Below are 12,723 nucleotides of genomic sequence, written 5' to 3' on the forward strand. Positions count from 1 at the left end.
TTAAGTAGGTGAAATTTTTTTTGATTTATAAATTAAGAAAGTGAAGCTCACAGGGGTTAAGTAATTTGTCCAAGTCCACACAGTGGTGGATTCAGGATTGGAACCTTTATGCAGCTCCAGAGTCTATCTCTTAACCACTCTCCTGTAGTTAGGACCAGCTTACGGCTTTGGAGTTACATAGTTTGGAATACATAGCTTTAAATTCAGTTTTGTTATAATTTCTAATATTAATTTGTACATAAATAATTTAAGTCTTAGTACACTAACAAGTATCACCTGCTCAGTGAGGCCTTGTAGTCCCTCCCCCAGCATTTCTGGGCCTCCTTATTTTGATCTATTTTTTTTTTTTTCTATAACTCCTTCCTACCACTGTCTGCATATCACATAATCATGTTTTGAGTTCATTATGTGTCCCCCCAGTAGTTGATAAGGTTTATGATGACAGAAATTCTTGTATTTTTAAAAACTTGTATATCTTCAGTGCTTGACAAAATGTCTAGCACTTAATAGGGACTCAGTAAATATTTGTTGGTAAGTAAATGATTAAATATTAGAATATCGATTATAAAATTTAAATACTTTTGGTTAATTCCTCAAAACCTTACACTTAGTTTCTTCTGTGATTTACTGTGTAATTTCATCAAGCTGTTTAATTAAAATTTGAGATGGGTTGTATATTTCATGTTTTCTTCCCTCCCCTTGCCTTTGTAAATATTATGTCTCTTTCAGGGAAAGTTGTCAGAGAAGCTTTCTGAAAACAGTAAGATACTGATCTCTATGGCTAAGGAAAACATACCACCAAATAGTCAACAGACCAGGGGTTCCTTAGGTATGTCATTAGATGTGCTAAACTTATTTTAAGATATCCTTAGTGGGCTCTTCTGAAAGAGGTTTGTCTTGTCAGAAAAAAAGATTTCTTTGGAATCCTAATAATTTTTCTTTCTGGAATCTTATATAAGTCAATATGGTCTACCTATGAAATAGAACTCATACTGAAAACTTTGTACTTGTTTTATGTGATACTGCCTTGGTTATGATGTGTAGAACTTACAGAAGTAGGTGTGTATAACATAACTTAAAATTGAAAACTTTTAATGGAATTTGTGTGTCTGTGAGAGAGAGAAGAGAAACTGTTTTATTTGTTGAATGAAAATGGTGAACTTGCTTATTTAAAAATTAAACAAATATGCTTAAAGGGTACAAAATGCTGTTTGGTGAAAGACTGTTTTAATTATTGATGACCATGTTGGAGTTGTAAAGAAGTTAATACTATAGCCATACTAATGCTTTGATTATGGTATGGTATGAAAACATTTGGAAACTTTTTACCACATTTTTGCTTGTTGGTAGGTATCCATTTTTAAAAAAGAAAATATTTGAATATGTAAAAATTTTATTTATTTATTATTTTAAAGACAGGCTCTCTCTTTCACCCAGGCTGGAGTGTGGTGGTATGATCATAGTTCAGTGTTACCTTGATCTCCTGGGTTCAAGCAATCCTCCTGCCTTGCCCTCCTAAAGCACTGAGATTATAGGCATGAGCCACTGTGCCCAGTTTGTATGAATATATATATATGTGTGTGTGTGTGTGTGTGTGTGTGTGTGTATATATACATATATTCATATGTATATATGTATATTTAAACATACATGTACTAAGAATGCCAAGGACTTTATATGTATCATTTTGGTATATATATATATGTGCTTTAAATGTATATATATACATTTATGAATATACATATATATATATATATATATATATATATATATATATTTTTTTTTTTTTTTTTTTTCAAGACTGAGTCTGGCTCTGTCACCCAGGCTGGCATGCAGTGGCACGATCTCAGCTCACTGCAGCTTCCACCTCCCAGGTTCAGTTGATTCTCCTGCCTCAGCCTCTCAAGTAGCTGGGATTACAGGTGCGTGCCACTAAACCCAGTTAATTTTTCATATTTTTGGTGGAGACAGCATTTTGCCATGTTGGCCAGGCTGGTCTTGAACTTGTGACCTTATGTGATCCACTCGCCTGCCTTGGTTTCCCAAAGTGCTGGGATTACAGGTGTGAGCCACTGTGCCTGACTGACCTGTATGAATATTTTTGATGTGCATTTTGTGATTTATTGATGACGACAAACTTTTTCACAAAAAGAAAGTCAACTATGATAAGTTCCTTTGGTTAAAGCATTGTTCTCAAATGGACAGCTTTTCATGATTGTAAGTATACTCCTAAATTGTTTTTTATGCCAGTGGATACAAGGGGATGCTGGTTAAGAAACTGAATAGTTAGTAAGCTTTTTCTCTCTCTCTCTTTTTTTTTTTTTTTTTTTTTGAGACGGAGTCTTGCTCTGGCTCTGTCACTAGACTGGAGTGCAGTGGTGCAACCTTGGCTCACTGCAACCTCCGCCTCCTGGGTTCAAGCGATTCTTCTGCCTCAGCCTCCCGAGTAGCTGGAACCACAGGTGTGAGCCACCACGCCCGGCTAATTTTTTTGTATTTTTAGTAGAGACGGAGTTTCACTGTGTTGGCCACGATGGTCTTGATCTCTTGACCTTGTGATCCGCCCTTCTCAACCTCCCAAAGTGCTGGGATTACAGGTGTGAGCCACCACTCCTGGCCTGTTTTTTCTCTCTATTAGATAAATAGTTTAAAATGAGTGCCCTACTTTTAGTATCAGATATATAGATAACTCTTTCCATTTTGAATCTCTTGCAAATTATTAATATACAGCATTAGTGAAGAAAAGTATATATTGGTAAAATTTTTTAATCTCTAAGGCTCTCGATTTCTTTATCTGTGAAATAAGTTTGATTATCTTCCAGCCCTACATTTTTATGAATCGAAATTTTAATTATTCCAAGAGATAATTTTTTAAAAGTTTTTTTTTTTTTTACGGTTGAATTTTTCTTTTTTTAATTGCATTTAAGGTTTTAGGGTACACGTGAAGAACATGCAAGATTGTTGTGTAGGTACACACATGGCAGTTTGATTTGCTGCCTTCCTCCCCATCACCTATATCTGGCATTTCTCCACATGTTATCTCTCCCCAACTCCCCACCCCCCACTGTCCCTCCCCTATTTCCCCCCCGACAGACCCCTATTTCCCCCCAACAGACCTCCCTGTGTCCATGTGTTCTTACTGTTCAACACTCACCTATGAGTGAGAACATGCAGTGTTTGATTTTGTGTTTTTGTGTCAGTTTACTGAGAATGATGGTTTCCAGGTTCAACTATGTCTTTACAAAGGACACAAACTCATTGTTTTTTATGGCTGCATAGTATTCCATGGTGTATATGTGCCACATTTTCCCTGTCCAGTCTATCATCGATTGGCATTTGGGTTGGTTCTGGGTCTTTGCTATTGTAAACAGTGCTGCAATGAACATTCATGTGCATGTGTCCTTATAGTAGAATGATTAATAATCCTTTGGATATATACCCAGTAATGGGATTGCTGGGTCAAATGGAATTTCTATGTCTAGGTCCTTGAGAAATCGCCACACTGTCTTCCACAATGGTTGCACTAATTTACACTCCCACCAACAGTGTAAAAGTGTTCCTAGTTCTCTACATCCTCTCCAGCATCTGTTGTCTCCAGATTTTTTAATGATCGCCATTCTAACTGGCGTGAGATGGTATCTCAATGTAGTTTTGATTTGCATTTCTCTAATGACTAGTGATGATGAGCATTTTTTCATATGTTTGTTGGCCTCATGTATGTCTTCTTTTTTAAAGTGTCTGTTCATATCCTTTTCCCAATTTTTTGAGTGAAAGTTTAATAGTAGGTTATCTCAGGCAGTAAGGTCACTAAGGTCAGACAGAATTCCTTTTAAATTCTAGGGTTACAGATTGCTTTGGATTGGGCTTTGACTCCTTTATGACCTGTCAGGAGCTAAACTTTGTCTCCTTATGTAATGGCATCTATCTCAAAAAGTCGTTATGGGCAAAAGTTAAATACCTGAAAAGATGGCTGGCACATAATTGTTACACAATGAATATTAGTTTCTTTTCCCCTTTTACATCTTTTTTTTGTTTTGAGACAGGGTCTCACTCTGTTGGCCAGGCTGGAGTACAGTGGCATAATCTTGGCTCACTGCACCTCCACTTTCAGGCTTAAGTGATCCATCCTCCTCCCACCTTAGCCTCCGAGAAGCTGAGACCACAGGGTTACACCACCATACCAGGCTAATTTTTTTTTTATATACATGTAGTTTTTTTATAGAGATGGGGTTTCACTATGTTGTCCAGGCTGGTCTCAAACTCAGCCCAAGTGATCTGCCTGCCTCGGCCTCCCAAAGTGCTGGGATTACAGGTGTGAGCCACTGTGCCTGGCCCTTCCATCTTTTTAAAAGTAGTTTTTTGGGTGGGGCATGGTGGCTCACCCCTGTAATCCCAACCCTTTGGGAAGCCGAGGTGGGTGGATCACTTGAGGTCAGGAGTTCGAGACCAGCCTGGCCAACATGATGAAACCCTGTCTTTACTAAAAATATAAAAAAATTAGCCAGGCATGGTGGCATAGGCCTGTAATCCTAGCTACTTGGGAGGCTGAGGTGGGAGGATCGCTTGACCCCAGGGGGCAGAGGTTGCAGTGAGCCAAGATCATGCCACTGCATTTCAGTCTGGGTGACAGAGAGAGATTCCATCTCAAAAAAAGAAAAAAGTACTTTTTTGAATTGTCTTAGGAATTATTCTTTGATCATTACATTCACATATGATGGAGAGTTAAAAGTATAACTTAAAAGGCAATGACCTCTGCCTTTTTCTTAATTGGTGTTACTTGGGCCTCTGACCCTAGGCTGTCTTCTCATTTTGTACATTCCCTGAGTGTCCACATCTGCTTACAGGGCTTTATTTACTATTAGTGTGTTCATGACTTCTGAATCTGTATCCCAATCCCAGGTTCTATTATGAAATATGTCTGATATTCTATTGGCTATCCATACTTGTATGGTCATGTATGTCATGGGCTCAAAATCAAAATTTACAAAATTAATTTATACACCTGTCAAACTTTCTAGTGCTCCCCATCTCACTGAGCTGGCTGCCTAGTCATCCTCGATTCCTGTCTTCCCCTGCCTCTTATGTCAAGCAGTTACACAAATCTAGTTGATTCTAATGCCTAAATCTCAAATGGGTCACTTTGCTGTAATCCCACTGACTTTCTTTTATGCAAGCCTCTGTTGTCCTTCACTTAGATTTTTGCAAAAACTTCCTAGTGTTTTTGGTTGTTGTTTGGTTTTATACTCTAGCCCCTTCTACCAAGTCTCTGTATAGTTTTTCATATATTTGCATAAAACAGTTCTGATCTTATTAGTCTTTGCTTCAAACCCTTCAGTGGCTTCTTTTCTTCTTATATGATAAATTTGCCATCTTATTACTTCTAGATTGAGTTTGCCTGTCCTGCCATGTGCTTCTAGAGGATTGGTTCTTTTCATGAAGAGTACTTTTGAACTTATTCAGCTTCTCATTTGTGCTACAATGACACACCAACTTTCCTCCCATTGTATTTCCACTGCCTAGCACAGTGCCCAGCACTTACTCCTTGGAAAAGATGTTTTAAACCAACAAGTTAATGTCTCTATTGCAAAAATAAAACCAATTCTCTTGGGTGTGTTGACTTTAATTTTCAAGGAATGCTTTCATTGCCAACTGAAACCATAATTAATACTTTTTGATGCACATGGAATTTTATTAAAGAACAATATATAATTTGACTAATTTTATACCGTATAAGCATTTAGTTACTGACCTCCTGCTTGATTAATTGTGGCTTTTTTTTTTTTTTGAGGCAGAGTCTTGCTGTGTTGCCAGGCTCCAGGCTGCAGTGCAGTGGCGCAATCTCAGCTCACTCTAACCTCCACCTCCTGGGTTCAAGCAATTCTCCTGCCTCAAGCTCCCAAGTAGCTGAGACTCTAGGCGTGCACCACCATGCCCAGCTAATCTTGTATTTTAGTAGAGACGGTGTTCCCATGTTGGCCAAGATGGTCTTGATGTCTTGACCTCGTGATCTGCCCACCTCAGTCTCCCAAAGTGAATTGTGGCTATAAAATTCAGTAAAATACATAGTTTTTCACACTGGGAAAAATGTCAAATAATTTGGCAACTAAGGATTTTTTTTAAGTGGTCTTATTCAGGAGTTATAAAAAGACAGGGCTAATATAGGTCAGATTTGGAAATTAGGTATTGACTTAATGCACTGTGACATCAACGTTTGAATAAGTAATTAAGCATAGTATAGTAATCAGTGATATATAAACTGGGCATATTAATTTTATCCAATGAAAACAGTCTATTGATAGCTCATAGTACAACTGTCATATTCTTTTCTGTTAGATACTGATGATATTCATGATTAATTCCATGTGACTCATTCTGCCACAATTTATACCTTTCATAAAAGAATTTGGGGTAGTATTACAATGACTTCAGGCATCAGCTACCTGGAGTTGAACCAAACTTCACAGATTAAGGGCATAGGCCTCCACACCCACAAGACTGCCTTCACTTCAGACTCCAACTGCAAGTTCAAGTGTCTCCAGGATACGCTCAGGTCTTACCATCTGGCTATAAAGTTGGGGGTTTCTACTCTCCCCTGAAGTTCAGTAATTCATAAGAATGACTCACAGAACTCAAGAAAGCTCTATGCTTATGATCACAGTTTCATAACATAAGTATACAAATCAGAACTAGCCAATGGTAGAAACATATAGGGTAAGGTCTGAGAGGGTCCAAACAAGAAGTATCTGTTAGTCTCAGGGAGGCATTACCCTCCCAGCACATCAGTATGTGACAGGATACAGAATATTACCAACCAGCCTCACCTGAGCCTGAGTGTCCAGAGTTTTATTCGGTTTTCCTTGTGTAGGAATGATTGGTTGAATCATTGCTCCTTGGCTTGATCTCCAACCTTGTTACATTTGTTTTCCTTAGGCCTGGCTGATGTCACATGCCTCAAAGGCCCAACCTTCAAATCACGTGATTAGTTTTGCTGGCATGACCAGCTCCCATTTTTGTCATCTCTGCATACACTCTCTGGGGGTTCACAATGATTCATCTTGTTAGTATAAACTGTTAGGTGTGGTCCAAGGTACCCATTATGAATAATAAAGGCATTCTCAATGTCTGGAAAAAATTTAAGGATTTAGAGGTTTTTTCCCAGGAACTGGAGACAGAGGCCATCCAATTTTGTTTTTTTTCTTTTCCGTGGCTAGAGAAAGTAATAGTCCAAATCTTTTTATTACACATAGCATGTACATGATTTAGTTCATATAAGCTGATGAAACAATGTCTTTAGTAAGGAGTCTGTCAGAATAACTCAGATATTAGTAATATTAAATTAAGAGAAAGTCACCTAAAAGTGATCTATAAAAGATCTTTTATCTCCCTAAACTGTTTCTAGGCATTATATTTGTGTTTATTTCATTAAAATAAATTCTTACTGATTATTTTGTTTAACAGCCGTTAATGTTGTTGAGAAATACTTCCATTAATCTTTTAGATGCTTCCATTAATCTTTTAAAATGTTTTGATACAAATTTGTGAAGGTCATAAAACATATAGTTACTTCCCACACCCAGTTTTTTTAAGGGAGAGGATCTTACTCTGTCATCTAGGCTGGTGTTCAGTGGCACCATAATAGCTTACTGTAGCTTAAAACTCCCGGGCTCAAGGGATCTTCCTCTCTCAACCTCTCCGGTAGCTGGGACTACAGGCTCAGGCCACCATGCCCAACTAATTAAAAAAATTTTTTTGTAGAGATAGCATCTTGGTATGTTGCCCAGGGTGGCTTTGAACTCCTGAGTTCAAGCAGTCCTCCCTTCACTGGCTCCTGAGTAGTTGAGACTATAGGTTTGTGCCACTGCATATGGATAGTTGTAGTTATAATTGTTTGTTTTGAGATGAAGTCTTGCTCTGTTGCCCATACTGGAGTGCAGTGGTGTGATCTCAGCTCACTGCAACCTTTGCCTCCCAAGTAGCTGGGATTACAGGTGCCTGCCACCACACCCAACTACTCTTTTTGTGTTTTTCATAGAGACAGGGTTTCACCATGTTGGTCAGGCTGGTCTCGAACGCTTGACCTCAAGTAATCCATCCACCTCAGCTTCCCAAAGTGCTGGGATTACAGGCTTGACCCACAGCACCGGCCTTGTAGTTTTAAGTATCATTCCTCTTTGTCTTAGATTTATCCTATTGTAAACTAAATCACATACTTTTCTCCTTTTTTTATTTAGTTTGTGTAAGTCAAATGGGTCCTTGTAATAATACCTTTATAGTGGAAATTTAAGAGTACACTGTCTCCTCAATTAGTCACATCTCCTTGTAAGTCACCTGTTATGTAAAGGCCTATCATTATTTCCTTTAATTTGTGTTTTGATATTTTTTACATAATGTTCTTTCATGGTTGTATAATAATGAAAAGAAAGTAAATGTTCCATGGTAATTTGTTTCATAATTATGATGAATGCTCTGTTAGAAGGTTAATTATAAAGAAGTTATATACTTTAGTCTTAATTATTTTATGTAAGCCACAACTGCTATAGAAAGCAAATGCTTCCTCTGGTGCGGTGGCTCATGCCTGTAATCCCAGCACTTTGGGAGGCTGAGGTGGGTGGATCACGAGGTCAAGAGATCGAGACCATCCTGGTCAACATGGTGAAACCCCGTCTCTACTAAAAATACAAAAAATTTGCTGGGCATGGTGGCGTGTGTCTGTAATCCCAGCTACTCGGGAGGCTGAGGCAGGAGAATTGCCTGAACCCAGTAGGCGGAGGTTGCAGTGAGCCGAGATCGTGCCATTGCACTCCAGCCTGGGTAACGAGTGAAACTCGGTCTTAAAAAAAAAAAAAAAAAAGACAGCAAATGCTTCTAATTACTATAGTTCTGAAGCATAGTGTTAATTATCTTAGGGTCATTGATATTATACTTGATGAAGTGACATCACTTCAAATGACCCTAACATGACATAAATGCTTTACTTGCTGCTAGATCAACCAGAAGACAACAGCACAATAAGTAAGCCTCACTGTATTCCTTAACTCATTAAGTCAATTGAGATGCCATTGTTAATGCATGGTTTAAAAGAGTAGGATATTTATATTGTTCTGTACAGTTTCTGATTTTATATCTGTGACTTACCTCTAATGCTATAAAATGTTGTTACAAGATGACAAAAATAAGAATTAAACATTAGTGTTCTCTGTTGACCAAACATTAAATTAATGAAGTTATAAGTAACTCCGAAGGCATTATATGTTGTTATTTGTCTGTTAAGACAGTTTTACAGTACTATTTGAATAAATAGTGAAAAGCAAATACTCTTAGTATATAAAAATTGAACTTAATATGAATCATAGGCCAGGCATGGTGGCTCACCTCTGTAATCCCAGCACTTTGGGAGGCCAAGGCAGTTGGATCACAAGGTCAGGAGATTGAGACCAGCGTGGCCAATTTGGTGAAACCCCATCTCTCCTAAAAATAGAAAAATTAGCTGGGCATGGTGGCGGGTGCCTCTAGTCCCAGCTACTCGGGAGGCTAAGGCAGGAGAATCACTTGAACCCAGGAGGCGGAGGTTGTAGTGAGTTGAGATTGCACCATTGTACTCCAGCCTGGGCAGCAGAATGAGACTCTGTCTCAAAATAATAATAATAATAATTTAAATGAAAATGAATTACATTTTTCTTTTTATTCTTCCACATAAACCCACCAAATAGAATTGAAAAGCAGCAGGAAAAGACACCTTAAACACGTGGCTTTTCATAAATTTGTAAATGTAAATTGCTTGTTCCTAGATGGAATGGCAGTGTGTTGGGAGCCATCATCCTGGCAGCATTGTTGTCTTTTTCTCCTTGGCACAATAGACCATCCATTGTGACCCTGTGTGACTAGTAATAAGTAACTTTGCTTACTACCTCTCTCTATGCAGTCAGACCGCTAACAGCAGAAATACTAAGTGTAGTATATTGTTTTCCCCCTACCCTTTCTCGTTTCTCCCTCTTGCTTAGGCACTCATTCATACATTCATTTGCAGATTTATTTCATGAAAATTTTCTTGGGTTAAAGTTATGTGCCAGGATTATAAAATTGAATCGTGCATGGGCCTTGCCTTCACAGATTTTATAAGTTTAGTTTTATATATGATGCTCCATTCTGAACATGAGAATAAAAACTATTTCTCTCCTTAAGCTTAAATTCTATATCTTTAAAAATAAGGTTTAGATTCCTTTGAGAGGAAACGGTTCCTTTCTAGGATGATTTAAAATTCCAAGGATATGGAATGCTTTAGTTTCTTTTGGAAGAGGTTTAGAAGCATGTGTAAGAGATGGGCCAGAAATGTTGATCAAGAGAATTCCAGTGTTTATAGGGGTAAATGGATTTTAGTATTTTGTAAGAATCCATAAACATCCACTTATGTTTATATTACACTGGCCTTTTTCCTGCCTGAAATATTTCAGTGATGCAGTAAAGCAGTGGTATGACACATTCATATTAAGTTCCATTCAGCTACATTGTGAGAAATAAGGCACAAAACAGTGATTTTTATAGCAGTCTATGAACTATAGTAAAATTATTTCATCTATAGTGCTCGTAGCAGAATTTTTAAGGCAAGTTTTGGCCAGACATGATGGCGCACGCCTGTAGTCCCAGCTACTCAGGAGGCTGAGGTGGGAGGATTGCATAAGCCCAGGGGGTTGAGGCTTCAGTGAGCCATGATCATGCCACTGCACTCCAGCCTGGGTGACAGAGCAAGACTCTGTCTCAAAAGAAAAGGCAAGTTTTATTTTGTTTAGAAATGATAATTTTTTCATACTGTAGTATTATGTGTGTAATAGGGCTAAAAAAGGGAAGAGACTTCAGAAATCAGAATACTTATCTGGTGTCTATGCTTCTTGACGTAGTATTTTACTATTGAAGATTCGAAAAGTATATAATTTGATTTTTAATAGCTTTCTTGAGATGCAATTTACATACCATAACATTTACGTATTTAAAATGCACAATTCAATGGTTTTTAGTACATTTACAAATTGTACAGTTATCGTCATCATCCCTAAAGGTAATTTGATTTTTGAATTTTGTGTAAGGAAATGCTACTCACATTTGAAGTTTTTCTTCAAAAATTAACATCTATTTACAGAGCTTCTGTTTGGGATGATGAAAAAATTCTGGAAATGGATAGTGATGATGGTTGTACAACATCATATATGTACTTAATGCCACTGAGCTGTATGCTTTAAAATGATTAAAATAATAAGTTATATATATTTTACCACAGCAAAAATTAATATCAAATTTTATGAAATCAGAATTGGCTTAACTTTAGAAGTTTTTAGAAATTTCATCCTATCTCAATGCTCTTTGATATAAAAAGAAAATAAAAAAAAAGTCATCCTAGGCAACACATGGCCCTGTTAATTTTTTCTCAGAAGCATGTTATATTAAAGATATTCTTGTATGCTAAAACAATCATGATATTAGTTTTCCTAGACTGAAAATGATGCATTAAAATTGTTGTTATTTATTTTTATAGAAATTAGTGTATAATGAAGTGAAGAAATAAAGATAATTAGCTTTTCTTTAATTTTGCTGTTCTTGAGAAAGAGAGGTGCCAAACAGTGCTGGATTATTTATCTTAACTGGGGGAAAAAGTAAATATAATGCACACATGCATATAAATATGTATATAATAATATAAAAGTATCTGTTTATAGGTGCATTAAAATATTCTCTGCATGGAGACAGAAGAAATAACAATGTTTGTCGTTCTGGACAGGAGAACAGGGTGGCTAGGGTTCATGGGTGAGAATGATATTTTTGATAATATTTTTGATTATGTGAATGTATCATCCATTGAGACATTTTAAGTAAAAACTTACTCTAATCCTACTCTTGGAATTAGCATAACTGTGTTCCTTCTTACTGTGCTTTGTTACAGGGAGTAGAACTTTGATATTGGTTTGAAAATGAAATATACTAAGAAGTTGTTTTCTTTTTCTAGGGATTGATTATGGATTAAGTTTACCACTTGGGGAAGACTATGAGCGGAAGAAAAATAAATTGAAAGAAGAATTGCGGCAAGATTACAGACATTATCTTACTCAGGTAATGCATTCTATTAAGGAGTTGGGTTTAATGTTTTTAGGATTTGGCTCCTAAATTTGTTTTCATAAGGTTGTTAGTCATATGTGTTATTTTTTAGGTTTTCAGTGGTACTAGCAAAGTATTATTAGAGTCATATATGACATAGATAGGGAAAAAAATGTTGCTGAGAACTGGTGCTGTAGAATAACAGACTCTTGACCTTTGGACTAAGGCAATGTATTCTAATTTTAAATGAGATTGTTAATTATGGTTTTTCATGTTTTCTGTGAAGTTTCATGGTTTGAAGTAATCGAGTCATGGTTTCCCACTCTTCTATACCCCCCATCTATGTATTAAAATGACAGGTGGGGTTCTAGTTACTAATTATTTTCCTATGAGTCAAGCTTATAAATATTTATTTAATTATTTAGCCACTAAAGCTTTTGTATTATGATCTCTTGTTTTAAGTATTTTTGTTAAATTATGTAATAGCCAAAGTAATGGTTTAAGTTTTAAAATACACTTCTACTTTTTAGGTTATAAAATTATTTTAAACAATCATGATGATGTCTTGTCACCTTGAGATGACGACAAGACGACATGGTTGTTTAAAATAATTTACTTTATTTTTTTACTGCTTTATGT

At 36.7% G+C, this 12,723-nt stretch overlaps 1 protein-coding gene across 26 annotated transcripts in view; it reads left to right on the forward strand.

The window, feature by feature from the left end:
• The window catches only part of CSPP1 (centrosome and spindle pole associated protein 1), a 148,417-nt gene that overhangs the window by 12,878 nt on the left and 122,816 nt on the right, over positions 1 to 12,723 (forward strand). For all 26 annotated transcript variants that reach the window (XM_078352583.1, XM_078352591.1, XM_078352594.1 and 23 more), the window contains 2 exons: positions 730 to 829; positions 11,996 to 12,099. In XM_078352583.1, coding sequence (XP_078208709.1) covers positions 730 to 829; positions 11,996 to 12,099 — 204 coding nt within the window. The remainder of the gene's footprint in view (positions 1 to 729; positions 830 to 11,995; positions 12,100 to 12,723) is intronic.

The sequence above is a fragment of the Callithrix jacchus genome, chromosome 16 (genome assembly GCF_049354715.1).
Source record: "Callithrix jacchus isolate 240 chromosome 16, calJac240_pri, whole genome shotgun sequence".
NCBI lineage: Eukaryota > Metazoa > Chordata > Mammalia > Primates > Cebidae > Callithrix > Callithrix jacchus.